Genomic DNA, 16415 nt, shown 5'->3' with positions numbered 1-16415 from the left:
CTGATTAAAAGCAGCCAAAGTGTTTGTGTTCACTATGGCTGTGGTATAAGGGGAAAACCCTGCCTGGGTGTCTGGTGTCTAGTTCTCGCTGAGTCACTAGGGGAGCTTAGAATCACTCAAGTCAAAGCCTCAGTTTCTTGAAAAATGAAAGTGCTCCCCGGGGTCCCTTCTGGCAGCCCCATTAGCTGGCTTTAACTCCTTCCAAACCAAGACAGTTGTAGGATGCAGACTCAGTTCCTGTGGGGGACCAGCGAGTTGTCTCCATCGGCTCGGCGGACCCTGACTCCAGCCATCTGCCCTTCCGAGGGGTGCCATTGGTCCCTGAGGGGTCAGGTGACAAAATGTGGGCGAGCTGGGGCAAATCTGTCACCACTCTGGAAAGACCTCCAAAACAGGCTTTTCTGATCTGACTCATGTGCTTGGTCTTCATTCAGGCACAGCTCGCTCCCAGATCATACAGTGCAAAAGTAAAATTTACTGCTCAGCTGTCCTGATAGTGGGTTTAAGAATGTATCAAAGATGTTTCATCTGTTCACCTTAAGTATACAACCAATAGGCAGAATGTGCAGATGGCACTTGTCTGATGTAATATAGTCTCTCTTTCTCCATTTTAAGCACAATCTTACAGTCTCTAAACAGCATTTAAAAAATACGTTATCCCACATGTTGTTTGTGTATACGTATATATTTGGGGCCAGATGCTCTGGGTATCTTAAATAACTTTGATTTACTAAACTTCCCTCCTCCTTCCCCACCCCCAGCCCTTTCTTTTCAGAAGATACATTTAGACAATCACCATTCACCTCCAATTCAAAAGACCTGCTGCCCAGTGAATCTGTGCTTCACGGAAGAATATCAGCTCCAGGTATGGAAACATTGTCGATTTTGCTTCTACTAATGGTTGCTTAAAAATTACTTTTCTGAAATGCGTGGATTCTCAGATACGTTCGTTCAGTTTATAGGCTGAAGTTACTCATCTGAAGCTAGGTTTTTGAAAGGAGAGAGAAAATTTAAATAGCCACAAAAGTTTGTTAACAGAAAAAGCAGACAGTAAGAAAGCTCTTCTTCTTTGCTGCAGGAGCTTATTGTTCTTTACCCGCTGATGTTTCATTCGTAGAGTGAATTCCTTTGAAATAGCGAAGTATAACCTGGAAATAATTTGCTTTCCACGTTGTCAGTATTTTAGGCAGGCAGCCAGGAAGATGGAGGAGGACGGTGGCAAGACCGCTAGTCGCGGACCGGGAAGATCATGACCCTGGGGGGGGGTGTAGGCCACCACAAAGACCACTTCGGTTTCCATGGCAGCAACACAGCTTGTTAAGACAGTCTTGCCACCCAGATTTCGCCTCTGTTCTGAGAGGATCCGCATAGATCCATCTACCGCTCCCTTTTGCCACCTCAGCATCAATGCACAATTTCCTATCCACGCTTCCTTTTTCATTGCTCCCTTCCCGAGCAAAAAGAAAGATGTGCTTGCTGTCCCTTTACCAACAGCATGGCCATCCCTCAGGACTTACGTGTGCATTCTCAGAGTTGTCATGAAATGAGAACATTTGAGAACCCCTGCCCTGGAGTCCCTCCTCCCTTCCCACCCCTCCCCCACCCCAGTACCACCAGTCCAGCTGCCAGGAAGCTTTCAGCTCCCAGTCACTGAGAGAATTTCAGAAGCTCTTGGTGGCTTCCACACCCATTCATGTGTCCAAGAGAGACCAAGGCCACATGTGTGCACGAGGGGCTCACAGCAGGGTTGTTGGCCAGCAATTCCTGCAAGAATAAAGTCCGGTGTCCCCCTCACACGCAAGGAGCCCGTGTCACAGATGCAAATGGCTGCAGGGCTGCGTGTTTTGCGATTCAGAAAGAGCCAAGGAGCATCTTCTGAGATACTGGCTTGTGGATATCACAGGTCGTTGGAAGTGGTCCGTGACAAACAGTGGGGAAAAGGGCACTCCTTGTCGTTCTTTAGTCTTGTGATGGCAGATCCATTTCTCCTCATCTCTATAGAGTCCAGGGACCTGCAGCCTTGTTAGCCTGGCAGGGCTTTTCTATTCAAACCCCATAAACAACATGCTTACACAAAAACACATTACATAATACCTGGTTCTAGAGGTGGAAAGAAAGTCTGGTTAGTTGATGTCTTCATTCTCAAACAGGGGCTATTTGAACTACTGTTTACTTCCCACAGTGTCTTTTTGAATAACCATCTCCCTGTTCCCCAAATTATCACCCTGCTGTTAAGTTGATGGATTGTGACTTTCTAATGTCAAAATAACTGCCTAGTAATTGCCTGTCAGAATGCTGTGACCCATACAGCCAGCATTCCATGTTGTATATACAAACCCTGCATTGCTGGCTTAATGTGTGGCTTGGCTATATTCTAAGAAGGGTTTATTGGTCAAGTTACAGCTCGCCCTCAAAAAGTCATATGTTTAACTATGTGTGTTGTGTTGTCGGCTGGGGAACTTCCTATGATTCGCTTGACAGACTTTTATTACAAATTAGATAAACTCACCCTTAAAAAGTGAACTCTTATTTTGGGGGGAGAAGTCAGCATAACTGGGATTTTTTTAATGTAAATCCACCATTCTTGAGGGATAATCAGTCTCTGTTCTTGAAAAGGCAGAGGATAGGCAAAATGACTATATTTAAATTTTGCCAAAATAGACAACTAAAAAGGGCCTATTTAAAGCAAGCAAGGTAAAAATGCTTTAGAAATGGAGAATTAGAAAAATTAAAAGTGGTAAGGACAACCTGGTGATCACAAAGTTCTTGTAATCCGAAGATGTATTTTGTAAGGAAAACCTTGATAATTTGGACGAATTGTGGAGAAGACCAATCTGAACTAACAAAAGATTGCAGTATGGAGACTTTTCAAGAAAACATGTGTTTGACATCTGGACAGTGATAAATGGCCGTTGTGTACCACCTACTCAAGCTCCCCAGTCCCTTACCCACAATTCTGAAATCCATAATTTTTTGAATAAGTTGTTTGGTGGCAAAACCTAATGGGAGGCTATCTATATCCTTTATGTATTATGTCAGGGATGAAATCCATACATTTTTGTTGCAGAAATATCAATGTGCTTGATTATGAAGGCCCATCGGAGTGTTACATAAAATAATATCTTACGCACCATATTATCATCTGAAATCGGAAAAAGTATGAATCCCAAAATACATCAGGCCCCAGGGGTCTTAGATAGATATGGTGGACCTACGTCTGTTCCAGGACTCTGCTAAATGCAGTGCTGGGAACAAAGAAATTTTGAAGCCACAGTTTAAAGACCTTAAGATTCTAGGGTGTAAGAATCATAAATTCCTATAGAAGATTTCGGAAGACCAAGTGGGCAGCAGATTTCGGAATCACTGACGATGTGGCAAGAACGAGTTGTCCTATGAAGACGCTCTAGTACTTACGGCAGCATTGTTAATGAGGGCCTGGATCCGAGAAAAGGAGGACGGGGATAGGACAGGCAGGAAATGGGCTAGTTGACTAGTTTGGTTAGCTTTGTTATCAGCAGGTTGAATGAGGGACCTATGGCGGCTGTGTAGAAATGGGGAAGCCAGGAAGGAGATAGCTGGCTTTAGTGACTAGGCAGAAAATCATTTGTTGTGAGTATATAAATAAAAGCCTCAGCACCCTTGGACATCTTCTCTTGGGTAATTTAAACGTCACCATTAAAATATTTTTTCCATTCTTTATTTACTTAGCAAACTTCTTCTTGCCACACATCATGCAGAGATAAATGTCAGCCTGGAGAATGATCTCAGAGTCCCAACTAGTGGAGACCACAATTAATGAGGTTTAATGTGCCTAGTTCCAATCCAAGAAGGCCCTTGCAAATGCTGAAAACCCACAGCATTAATTCAACGATATATATTGGTATATATTTATATACCTCTATCAGTGGGATGAAATTCTCTCCCATTCGCCTTTGGAGTGAGACCACGGGGCAGGAGAGTGTACCACGTGAGAGTATCATTGAAGGCCTGGCAGCTCCAGGTCAAAGCGATGCACGCAGTGGGTTGTGATTGTGTTTCAGGCCTTGGAGCACGAAGCAAGCGGTGTGGGAGAGAGCAAAATGGGGAGAGGTGGTAGCACCACGGATCATGGAAAAATTGAGAATAGCACTGTTAACTAGGCATTTGCCTTCGGCAGATGGTCTCTAAGACACACAGCTGCCACCATCCCAGAGAAACAGAATAAACACAGAGCTTCGCAGTGTCCTGGACCCGGTTGTTGCCACTATTTCTAGACTGGCTTTCCTGTGAACCAAAAAATGCTCACGAGCCAAGACCTAACATTTTTACTTGCCGTGAATGTCTTAGGCGGAGGTAACACCAGGAATCCTTAATAAAACAATGAGTTAAAAGCTGCTGTCATTGTCTGCTGGAGGGATGTGAGGACAAAATAACCTGAAGGCCGTGAATAGGTGACTGAGTGCACCCTGGCTAGTGCCGTGGCTGGTGGGGATTGTACAAAAGAAATAAAAGAGATTTCCTATTATGGGGGAGATAAAATTACAGACTCTGTGTAATTTAATGTACTTTGTCTAATTTATAGTTGTCTCAGTTTGTAAAAGATTTACACTAATAGAGGAAAGATTCTGAGGTCAGGTGTTTTTCAGGGCACGAAGGGCAGTTCTGTGCAAGGAGTAGACCCATTGCCATGTACCTGCAGCTATTTCTGTTTTCCCGTCGTCTTTCCGAAGCAAAGGCTATTAAGAGAAGGATTTACGTCCCGGCACTGCTTTTAGGCAATGTGGAGCTTCAATTCTGTTTTATTATGATTTTGAAGTCACAGTATGTTTGCTCTGTATTAAGCCAAAAAAACAAAAACACAAGCAGAGCGGGTGTGAAGGAAAATGCAGGTCTCCGTGGAACTCTTTCACTGTGTTTGGAGTCACCGATGCTTCTGTTTGTTATTTCAGATGGAGCTTAGAGTCAGACAATGTAAAACATATCAGCAGTTGTATTTGTAAATCCCTTCACCCATTATTTGCTAAATTCCCTTTAAAAAAAGAAACTCTTTTTGTTGTTATTGTTCATAACATCCAAACAAGAAGTGAAGGACATGGGCAAAATTTAGTTCAAGACTTGATATGCCAATCAGGTTTGACGTTAAATAAAAAGGCACGTTTAGAATGGTCTGCCTTGTCCCCAGGCCAATTCTTGATCCATTTTCCTCTCTCTGTTCTGCCCATCACTCTAATACAAGTTGTACCACGTCATATACACTTTTCTGAGATCTAAATTAATGGTGCCTTGCATTAGAGTACCACCAGTGACTAACTCTTGGCCTGCCGTGCAGCTGCCCAGATAGGAATGACCTCTCTCAGGCAGTGGGTTTAAAAGATGTGCATGTCACCTTTGTTTATGCTAAGACGTCCCGACTCATATCTCGAGAGAGAGACATACCAAGCTTTCCTGGATTACAGCAAAGTGTTTTCTTCAATCCTTTTTCAAACACAGCAGATTCTTTTAAAATTCAGACTAAGTCATGGATAAACAGTGGAACGTTGGGTGTTGTTTGGTGTGTATCATTTTGTGGCTTAAGCTCCTTTTTGATTAAACAGATCCATCCTGTACAGAGGAGGAAGTTAATAGTTATCAACGACCTGCTAAATTGTCAGGCCCGGGATCTGTGTCATCTCATTTAATTTTGAAAACAACCCATTCAGACATAGGAATTATGCTCAGTTTACAGGTGACTAAATGGAGGTTCAGAGAGATTTAATACCCTTTTTCCAGTTTCATTGAGATATAATTGACATATAACATTGTATTCGTTTAAGATGTACAACCTAATGATTTGATATACATATGTTGCAGAATGATCACTGCAATAAGTCTAGTTAAAATCCATCACCTCACATTGTTACAAATTTTTTTTCTTGTGAGAACCTTTAAGATCTATTCTCTTAGCAACTTTCAAACCTGCAATGTGGTATTGTTAACTACAGTCACCGTGCTGTACATTTCATCCCCAGAATTTATTTATCTTATAACTGGAAGTTTGTACCTTTTGCGGAGACATTAAGGGTTTCATGGGTTCAGAGATATTGTGGGTTCAGTTCCAGGCAACCACAATAAAGCCAATATTACCATAAAGTGAGTCACACAAATTTTTTGGTTTCCCGGTACATATAAAAGTTATGTTTACACCATACTGTAGTCTATTAAGTATGCAATAGCATCATGTCTAAAAAACAACATACATACCTTAGTTAAGAGATACTTTATTGCTAAAAAATGCTAGCCATCATCTGACAATGCATAGTTGCCACAAACCTTCGATTTGTTAAAAAAAAAAAAAAAGCAATATCTGCGAAGCACAATAAAGCAAGATATGCCTGTAATAACTTGTTCAGAATCATCCAGTTGGTGAGTGGCAGCCCGTGAATTCAAACCCAGAACTCCACAGTGCATTTTCTCTCTTTCTGCCCTGTCACACTGCCTCCTAAGTCAGGTAATGTGTCACCAGCAGTGAGCAAAGAAGCACATCTCTCCAGTGTTTGCCCATATGTACTCCCAGTTGACATCTGAAGTAGTACTGATGGATGGCCTTCTTTTAGTTAGGAATAAAAAGTAGTCCTTTAAGTAAGATATTTCAAAGCAGTGACAAGATAAGAATGTACTGTTTATTAATATAATGCTAATTTTGTCCTCTTCCCTTTTAATTCTTTTCTTTCTTCCCTTAGTGCTTTGATATCTAGTAATCATAGTCACTTGGAATGTTTCTTTCAGTCAAGAAACTTTAAAGAAACAATGTTTCTTTTCAGTAACCTTTAATGGAGTGTCTGAGCTGTAGAAATAAGTTTCATGAACCTGGTTAAAACCTCCTGCTTAAATAAGACACATAACACTGAAGTGAGTGGTGATCTGATGAGCAATGCAAAAGGAAAAGTTCTCCACTGGGAATCAGGAGAGCCCGGGTTTAGCCCTAGCTAAGCTTCCAGTAGAAAGAGAATAGAAGAGCTTCAAGCTTCTTCCACATCCCCTCTTTTTCAGAAACTGCCATCTGTAGTGGTACTGTGACCTCAACTCAAGTTTCTTTATTTTCCTTGTGGAGCCAAAACTATATACTGGTATGGGGAACATCAGTTTAGTCTGCTAGAAATTCTACCACACCCACTAAGAGTTGGGGAAGGGACATAATCCTTGAAGGACAGTATTGGGGATGGTAGTGACTGAGAAGCGGGCACAAGAAGGGCATCTGGGAAGATGGACCGTTTCATTTCTTGATCTGGCTGCTGATTGTATGCATGGGTAATTTTGTGAAAATTCATCCAGCTGTGTTAAGGCTAATTGTCTTATTCACAAATAGGTGGGTCTTGATGCCACGTGGCCACCTCCAGGCCATCAATACGAGTGCATCTTCACTTCAGAGACTATGAAAGTGATGACGATGCCAGCTGTCTTTCAAGTAGACAATTTTTAGTTTACAGGAACATTTCCATTTGTAGCACAAAATTGCCCCGAATTAAGTGACATATAGGTTGGTATCTCTGATTCCCGTTCTGTTTCAAATTGGGAAAGCATTCTGCACTGCTTACAGCATTTCTCTGATGTACTTACAAAAGATGCCCTATGTAGTCTGTCCAGCTGTTTACTAGAGGGAGAAGGTTTTGTTGTTACAGAGCTTCCTGATCCAGATAATGTTATTTGAGGCTAAAAATGATGTGCTCGCAACTAGCTCCATTTGTCCCTCACCAGCCTAGTTTGGTCTCAGTCAGAGTGTAGGAGAATTCCAAAGGGGAGCTGTTGACTCCATTAAAAATTCTTTGAAGAGAAAGGTCTTCGTGTCCAAGTTAGTCCTTCTCAAAAATGTGACTAATCAGGTCTCTGCAGACCAGCGGTTGTGGTGTTCACACACTGAAGGGGTTTAATTGTGGTAACCTTTCCAAAGGAGAAATTTATCTCCAGTTTAGACGCCTCACCTGAGCTATCTATGGAAAGCCACAAAGACAGGGGACAAAACTGTGGTCGCTGGGCTAAGTCCCTTTATCTATGCCCAGATAGCACCGGGGCTGAGTCGCTTGGTATTGAAGATAATCATCAACACTTTCGTGTTTGCACTTTGCGGGAAATGGTGACATCCAAAAGCCCTTTTAAAAACCCAGTTTTTTGGGCTTCCCTGGTGGCGCAGTGGTTGAGAATCCGCCTGCCAATGCAGGGGACATGGGTTCGAGCCCTGGTCCGGGAAGATCCCACATGCCGTGGAGCAACTAAGCCCGTGCGCCACAACTACTGAGCCTGCACTCTAGAGCCCGCAAGCCACAACTACTGAGCCTGCGAGCCTAGAGCCCGTGCTCTGCAACAAGAGAAGCCACCGCAATGAGAAACCCGTGCACCGCAACAAAGAGTAGCCCCCGCTCGCCGCAACTAGAGAAAGCCAGCACACAGCAATGAAGACCCAATGCAGCCAAAAATAAGTAAATAAAATAGATTAGTTTTATTTAAAAAACCAGTTTTTTGTTATGTAAATTAGTTCATTTGTGTCATGTTTTAGATCCCATGTATAAGTGATATACGATATTCATCTTTCTCTGAATGAGTTACTTCATTTAGTATGATACTCTCTAGGTCCATCCATGTTGCTGCCAATGGCATTATTTCATTCTTTTGTATGGCTAAGTAAACATACTTGTGGTTACGAAAAGGGAAGGGGGGTTGGAATTAGGAGTTTGGGATTAGCAGATACACACTACTATATATAAAATAGATAAACAACAAGGACTTACTTTATAGCACAGGGAACTATATTCAATATCTTGTAATAAAATATACTGGAAAAGAAAAAATCCAGTTTGAAGACTTTGTTTCTCAGGTGTTTCTCAGGTTAGGTCCCTGAGGCTGTGACCATTTCGGCCCTGGCCTGATATCTTCCTGTGAGCAGAACATAAAATTTTCTGCATGCCATTTATAAGGCCTCTGCAGTGCCCGTGGTTGTATTTTTACTTTTGCAAAAACTACTGAGATGCCTGGAGAATGAATAGTGCTATAAAAGGTCAAATTCTTGAGTATGTGTAATGGACGATGGAGAGTATTTGTTTGAAAATTGCCATGTGGTGACCCTGGCTTCAGTTTGGGACCAGCTAATTCAATCTACAAGGCCTTTTCTGTATATTCAATATGTTCTTCCATTCCTTTGCTATCAAAAATACATATTCTCATTTCATGCAATTTCTTCTTTGTGTTTATTCCTTTGCAGGGCAGCAACTGCCCTCCGGTAACCAGTGTAGAAAAAAAGAAAAGCCGTTCCGCTTGCAAACTAGACCATCTATTTTTCATTCAAACGGATCCATTCTGTATTCCCATATGTAGGCCAAACGGGGACCTCTCTGCGGTGAGAGAGACACCCCTGCCCCACGTCACACCACAGCCCTTCCTCCATGTGGTTGTTGGAATGACGGTCAGGGGCTTCAGTTGGGGGCTGTTCTCCCTCATGCAGTGTGTTTCCTTTAGCAAAGTCCTTACCATTTCTCTTCTCCGTCTATCATCCAGAAAAGGAAGGTGTGAACTAGAAGTGCAAAAGTATGGGCAGTCTTTGCACTGGCTTCATGAGATCCCTGGTTCCCCACGTCCTCCTCTGGAGTTCTACTGAGACCTCCCACACAGGGGTCTCGCAAGTTCTCTGAATTCAACAGGTCCCAAACTAAACGTATTCCCCACCCCACCCCTGCTGTCTCCATCCCTCCCCTCCCCAAATAATGAAAACTGATGAAAACCCTCTGCTCTATCTTTTTTTCCTAGCTTGTTGAGTAACATCATCACCTCCCATGGCACAAATCATAAGGTTCAATACCATTTGTTTGCGTTCCTCCACAAACAGATCCTAAGGCAAGGATTTGTGCAAGGAGTTTTGTAGGAAGCAAGACCAGGAAAGCTTGGGAGAGGGATGGGCAAGCGGGCCAGGGAAAGGCAGGCAGCCAACAGAAGGTTCCTTCTCAAACAGGTTACCTGTGTAGACAATTGGAGATTAATGTCACTGGGGAACTCTGGGAAGCCATGGAGGACACACACCTCAGAGTTTTCTACTGGAGGGACTGAGAGAGGTGAGGTTCAAGCTGCTCCCAGGAGAGTCAATTCCCCAACACCCTGGTCTTACTACACAGGTGGTCAAAGCAGGCTCCCGTGGCCAGAGGAAGCCCTTGGCAAATGTAGGCACGTGCTGGTAGTGGGAAGGCAGGTGCTGAAGTGATAAAGGCAAGGTGATGGCAGGAGAGGGGGCAGGAATGACAGTATTTGCTGCATTGTTTTCCATTACTGCCTCTTTCCCACCTTCCACTTCCAACCAGTTACCCTGCATGATTCTTCCTCCTACCTCTCTCCTAAATGCATGTTTTCCTTTCTTTCCCAGCTGCCAATAAGCTTGTTCGGGTCTCCATCATTAGTCCTCTGGGTTACAACAGTGGTCTCTCTCAGGTCCTCCTGTCTCCAGTGTCACCCCTGATGGTCCCGTCTTCCCATCCTGCAGCCGTAATCTTTCTAGAAGGCATATCTCCTCATCTCACTCTCAGCCCTAGTGGCTTCCCATTGCCCTCAGGATAAAGTTTAACTGACACCTGCAGTCTCTCCCTATAGGTTTGTTTGTTTGTTTGTTTTTTTAATAGCCTCTGCATTCCCCTTCCACTCCAAAACCGGATTAGGTGCCTCTTCCTTTGATCTCCTTGGATATTTAGAATTTCCTGTTTATTTAAGCATCAGCCTTCTCCCTTAGCTGTAAACTCCTTGGTGGGCATAAGCTGACTTGTTGACCATGGTATCTCCCAGAAGCCACCACCAAGTGTAATCGCTCATCAATCTTGGATGAAAGCATATTGTTGAAAAACTATGTTGTTTGTAGAGCTAGTGTTAAATGTTCTAAGAGAGATCTGATGAGACTTTGATTATGACACAGATCCGATTTTGACTGTAGGTTTAAATGGACCTCTTTATAAATGTAAGGTGTGCAATAAAGCTTTTTTCAAGTATAGTTGGTCTCCCTAGCTAATGTGGGTAACTGCCATGACATAATTCTCTTTTAGAATTAAACGGTTAAGCTTGACAGGAGAAAGATTGCAGGGCTATTGTGTTCATTTTTTTCACCTTAGATATAGATCTAACTGCCACAAAAGAAAGTCTAGAGCGGCATTTCTGAGGGCAGAGAGTGGAAGATGGAGGTCCAAGAAGACTAGATGGTTTGAGGTAAAAGGTTAACACTGGAATTAATGTGAAAACCCAATACTGATTTTCATGCATAATAATAAAACTTCCCAGGCGTAAAATTCCCTGTGTCATTAGTCTCATATTAAAAAGTTTGGAATTATTTCAGATAGAATTGTTTTCCCATCCGTGAGCCAACTGCTTTATGAGATGAGCTCCTCCTTTAATGTAAATTATTTTATTGAGAGACAGTGTTATATTTTGATCCAAATAGGGCAAAAGTTCACATAAGAGTCTCTCATTCATACTAAGGGGAAACTGTGTGAGACAGATTTGAATTCAGGCCTGAAGCTCTCTGGAATTTGGGCAGCCCATGAAAGGGAATTTTTTTTTCTTGCAAATTATTAAAAAATGATACATGGCTTTTTCCTCTTGCTTGGGAAATGTCCCCCAGATTTTCTGACACTTCCTCAATTGTTTCTTACACCTGAAGAGAGAAACAGTTTTCTACAGCTGTCAGGCTACACCCCTCCCTACTCTTACACCTTTCTCCTCACCTCTGCAAGAATCAACTGAGATGAGCCCCCTGGAGTTGGAGATTCCCACACATACACAGCCATTTCTGCCCTCAGCTACCTGTCTTCTCCAGGGCACTCTGTCTCATCCCCATCTTTTCCTTCTCTTTTTCTATTGTGAGCCCTTGTGGGGTTTACATGAGGCAAGACCTACGTTAAATATTCTACTAAAGATGTCAATAAGAAATGAATTCTCCAAGTTACAGAGAAATACAGTGCTCCCTGTTATTTTGTGAACTTTAACCTTCATGTCCCATTCTAGGAATTTAATCTACCAATAAACTTGAGCAAGTAACACTAAGGTGTATGGACAAGGCTGTGCTCGCCGCATAAATATATGAAAACAAATGAAATGTTCATAGGTAGGGAACTGGTGAAATGAACCATAGGACATTCGATGGAAAATTCCAGAGCTATTAAAAAAGGATAAAGGAGATCTTTTAGAATTTATATGAAAAGATGTCTAAGATATATTGTTAGATTTTAAAAAACAAAAAGCTGGCTACAGACAATATGTGTGACATGATCCCATTTATATATTTTTTAAAGAGGTGGTACATTTTATGTGCACACAAAATGCTTGCATGTGTGGAGGTAATTTCCCCACAGATAAATTCTGAACAGTGATTAGCACGAGGAGTGAAAAAGACTGGGATTGGGAGAAGAGGGTTAGTAAGTGGGAGGCATTCTTTCATTTTATATCCTTTGTTCTATTTTTTTTTACCGTTAATTTACACTTTTATAATTTTTTAAAGTCAGCAAAAGTAAAGTGAGATACCTATGTGTTCAAATCAATTTTTTTTTTTTTTTAGAATCCATCATTTATACATATGATGACTTGGATCCCTAATGAATAATCTCTAAATTAAGTGAACTACTAAAAATATGGATAAAGCAATGATTCTTAGCCATCTTCCCTTGGTGAACTCCCCCAGCTAGATGCCAGAGTTAAATGAGTGTTTCATACAGTTGATGAGAATATAAATCAGGTTACAAATCTGCATGAATGGTGTGACCCCATGGTTTGTAAAAATGTGTGCATACAGGGGAAAAATCAGGAAGGATAGAAATGTTAACTGCTATCTCAGGGTAATTAGGATTTCAAGTGACTTTTACTTATATTTTATGGACTTCCATTTTTACCATAAACATGCATTATTTTTATCATCAGACACATCATTTGAACAAAGGTGAAGCTATCTTGTTTGTTCTGGTACTGAATGCTTGACACCACTTGGAAGTTTTTATCATGAGGTTAATGCCTGGAGCTTTGGACAAGGAGATCAACTTCAACAGAACCATGTTCAGATGTGACCCCAGAAAAAATGGTAGACCTACAAAAGTGAATGGAGATATTTTCAGCTGCAAGTGATGAAAATCTTGGAAAAAGTCTTGTAAGGGATGTTTGGAACGTAGAACCTGTCTTAAGGTATCAAAGCACTTCAGACTAAGGGATACCAACCATTCACATGTCTTGCTCTGATTGGCAACTACTGCCTTCACGATTTCCTCATCCTCTGTTACGTTCACCCTTGGGTACCTTCTTCCCATGCAGGGCTTTCCAGTCAAAATGCCTCATCCATCTGCAAATTCTAGGTCCCTGCCTTAAGTATCCAGGAATGAGTCACTCAGATCAGTTGCTTCTCTTTTAACTTGAATATAATTAGACTCTGGGATGTTCAGTTGAAAGATTCATGAATGGGTAGGTCCCAGGAAAGGCAGTGGTGAGGTTATCAGGGAAATCAGCTCTATTATAGGAACGGGAAACAGAATAATTAGGGAGTCAGATAACCCAGAGGTAGAATGATATACAAATAAATAAATAAATAAAAAAGATTAGGTCCAAACTCTGGCTGTCAATCTTTGCTAGAGTATGGAGGCAGGAATTAATGGGTTATGCGGATTTTAGGTAACTATTTTGTCTTAAAGGCAAGATGACTCATACAAATTACTTTTTTTGCTCACTAATTTTGTATGTACTGTGTAGGTACTTGCTAAAAGAAAAGCAGGGGAAAATTTTACTCAGGAAAAAAAAAATGTGTACTCTTGCAAATGCTTTTAACATGTAGGCATGCTTTCGGTATGTGAAAGTTATTTTTGACACTATTTTTGGCCAAATTGTTTTTCATTTTTATGAAAAATGTTAATTTTTAAAGCACTCCGGTCTATCTCCCAACTGTTACTTTTATCACTCGAAAATGTGGTATTTTAAAAATATCATCACTGGTGTCATACTAAGACTTGCCTTGGATTACAAGCCTTTCATAGTAATTAATGTCTTTTTTTAAAGGCATTTGGACATGAAAAAGGAATAAAATGAAAGTTCACCAAAATGTTCATAGCAGTTGTCTTTGGGTAATGATGGGAACTGTCATTGTGGTTTGGGGGTTTTTTTTCCCCCACTTGTCTGTGTTCTTCTAGTTTTCTATAATGAGCATGGAACACTTATAAAGAAAAAATCAAATTTATTAGAGGGTGTAAGTTTGTTAAGGGAGAAAGATAAGAGTCATGATGCTTTGAGTTGCACTATAGTCATTCTCATGGTCACACACAAGATGGGCCTTTGTCCAAGGCTCCCAAACATCTTGTGTTACAATGAATAAATATTGGTAGAGTTGTTTCAAAAATTTTAAGTTACATATCCTGTAAGTTATTAACCAAGAGCTGTGAAATCCTCATATGAGATACAAATATGACCGTAGTCTTTTAAGTACATATTTCAGTTTGACTACTTACTAAGTTCACTTGAGGAATGATTGAAGTTTGAGGATGGTTCCTTATTTTCAACCTTACAAGGGAGATTAATGAATTAAATTTATCTTAGGGCACCTGCTGTTGGAGAAGAAGTGCACACCATCTTATTTAACTGGGTCGTTGAAAACGGTGTTTAATGGAACAGCCCTTTGTACTGTTGCATTGCACTATTGGTCTCATAAATATCATTCATTTAGGTATAATTAACAAAATAATAGCTGCTGATGGAGAATGTTTTCAGTAGTTTTATCAAGAAGTAAAATGAGCATTCACATTTTTGTTGCATCTGTTTAGTTTCCTAACAGAAGAGGTCAATTAGAAAAACGATCTTCGTGGCTACAGATTCACTGCCCCTTAGATAATTTTCATTCTTCTCCATTAACGTCAGAGGACATTGAGATGCTATGAAATGGGGATTAAATATAAAAGGATCTGAGTAGCATTAAGTATTTGATGAGCAGTCTGAGAAGCTATTATGAGGTGTATGTACCCCTGGGGTAAAAAGAAAGTTTATGTATTCATTCAACAAACGCTTATGAAGCAGCTATGATACGCTGAGTACCTTTTAGGTCTGGGGAACAACAGTGAACAGAACAAAGTCCTTGTCCTTATGGGGCTTACGTGCTAGAGATAGAGACAGATGATATACAAATAATTATACAGTGTGTATATAATATATACACACACATATATAATAACATTGTGGAAGTATATAATATATATTTTTATGGAATATATAATTTTATTTCTATATTATTTAATAACATGAAAAAACTAAGCTATGTAAGGGGGGTTGGAAAGGGACCATCGAAGGTAGGATGGTCAGAGAAATTTCTCCCTGAGAAGGTGCAGTTCTGGGTAAAGGGAGCAGTTACCTTGTAGGCCCAGAGGGGAGGATGGGCTTGGCTTGGGGAAGTGGCAGCAGGAAGAGTGGCTGGCTGGAGGAGAGGGAGGGAGAAGCACTTACAGAGGCTCGAGGAGACTAGCAAGGGCTTGGGCTTTCCTGCAAGTATCCAAGGAACCACTGGAATGTTTGGAGCAGAGAAATGACAGAATCTCACTTCCATTTTAAAAAGTTAATCTGACTTCTTGTTTAATCTTTAAAGCCTTAATAAGGTCCCCTGAAAGGCTTAATGGAAACAGAGAGGCCCTGAATAAAGATAAGAGAGGCAGAGAAAGTTAATTTAATTTGCTGGGTATTCTTTTTATAGTGGATGGAATTTGTGCAATCCCTGTAATAATTAATTATTGGTGGTGAGTATTGCCCAATGTTTATCTCATTTCATTTTTCTTACTATTAAGCTATGAAAGAGGGATTGTATGGCACAGGGAACTATACTCAGTATTTTGCAATAACCTATAAAGGAAAAGAATCTGAAAAAGAATATATATTTGTGTGTGTGTGTGTGTGTGTGTGTGTGTGTATAAAACTGAATCACTGTGCTGTTCACCTGAAACTAACATGTTATGGTAAATCAACTATACTGCAATAAAAAATAAAATTTGTTAAAACTAAAAAAAATTTTTAATTAAAAAATCAAAAAATATATATATATTTTTTATATAAATTTATTTATTTATTTTTGGCTGTGTTGGGTCTTCGTTTCTGTGCGAAGGCTTTCTCTAGTTGCGGCGAGCGGGGGCCACTCTTCATCGCGGTGCGCGGGCCTCTCACTGTCGCGGCCTCTCTTGTTGCGGAGCACAGGCTCCAGACGCACAGGCTCAGTAGTTGTGGCTCACGGGCCCAGTTGCTCCGCGGCATGTGGGATCTTCCCAGACCAGGGCTCGAACCCCTGTCCCCTGCATTGGCAGGCAGATTCTCAACCACTGCACCACCAGGGAAGCCCAAAATATTTTTATTTTATTATGTTTAGTTGAATATTTTGGTTTTTTTCTTAATCAGTTAAAATGACTATCTAGATAGTTAACTGAATATTTATG

At 41.0% G+C, this 16415-nt stretch overlaps 1 protein-coding gene across 4 annotated transcripts in view; it reads left to right on the top strand.

The window, feature by feature from the left end:
- ZNF827 (zinc finger protein 827) overlaps window positions 1-16415 on the top strand; it is a 195195-nt gene that overhangs the window by 132527 nt on the left and 46253 nt on the right. For all 4 annotated transcript variants that reach the window (XM_082388956.1, XM_082388955.1, XM_082388957.1 and 1 more), the window contains exon 8: window positions 762-865. In XM_082388956.1, the coding sequence (XP_082245082.1) occupies window positions 762-865 (104 nt within the window). The remainder of the gene's footprint in view (window positions 1-761; window positions 866-16415) is intronic.

This window comes from Balaenoptera borealis, assembly GCF_965194805.1.
Source record: "Balaenoptera borealis genome assembly, chromosome: 4".
Lineage (NCBI taxonomy): Eukaryota > Metazoa > Chordata > Mammalia > Artiodactyla > Balaenopteridae > Balaenoptera > Balaenoptera borealis.
Note: the sequence above shows the minus strand (reverse complement) of the source record. Positions and strands in the feature narration are given on the sequence as shown.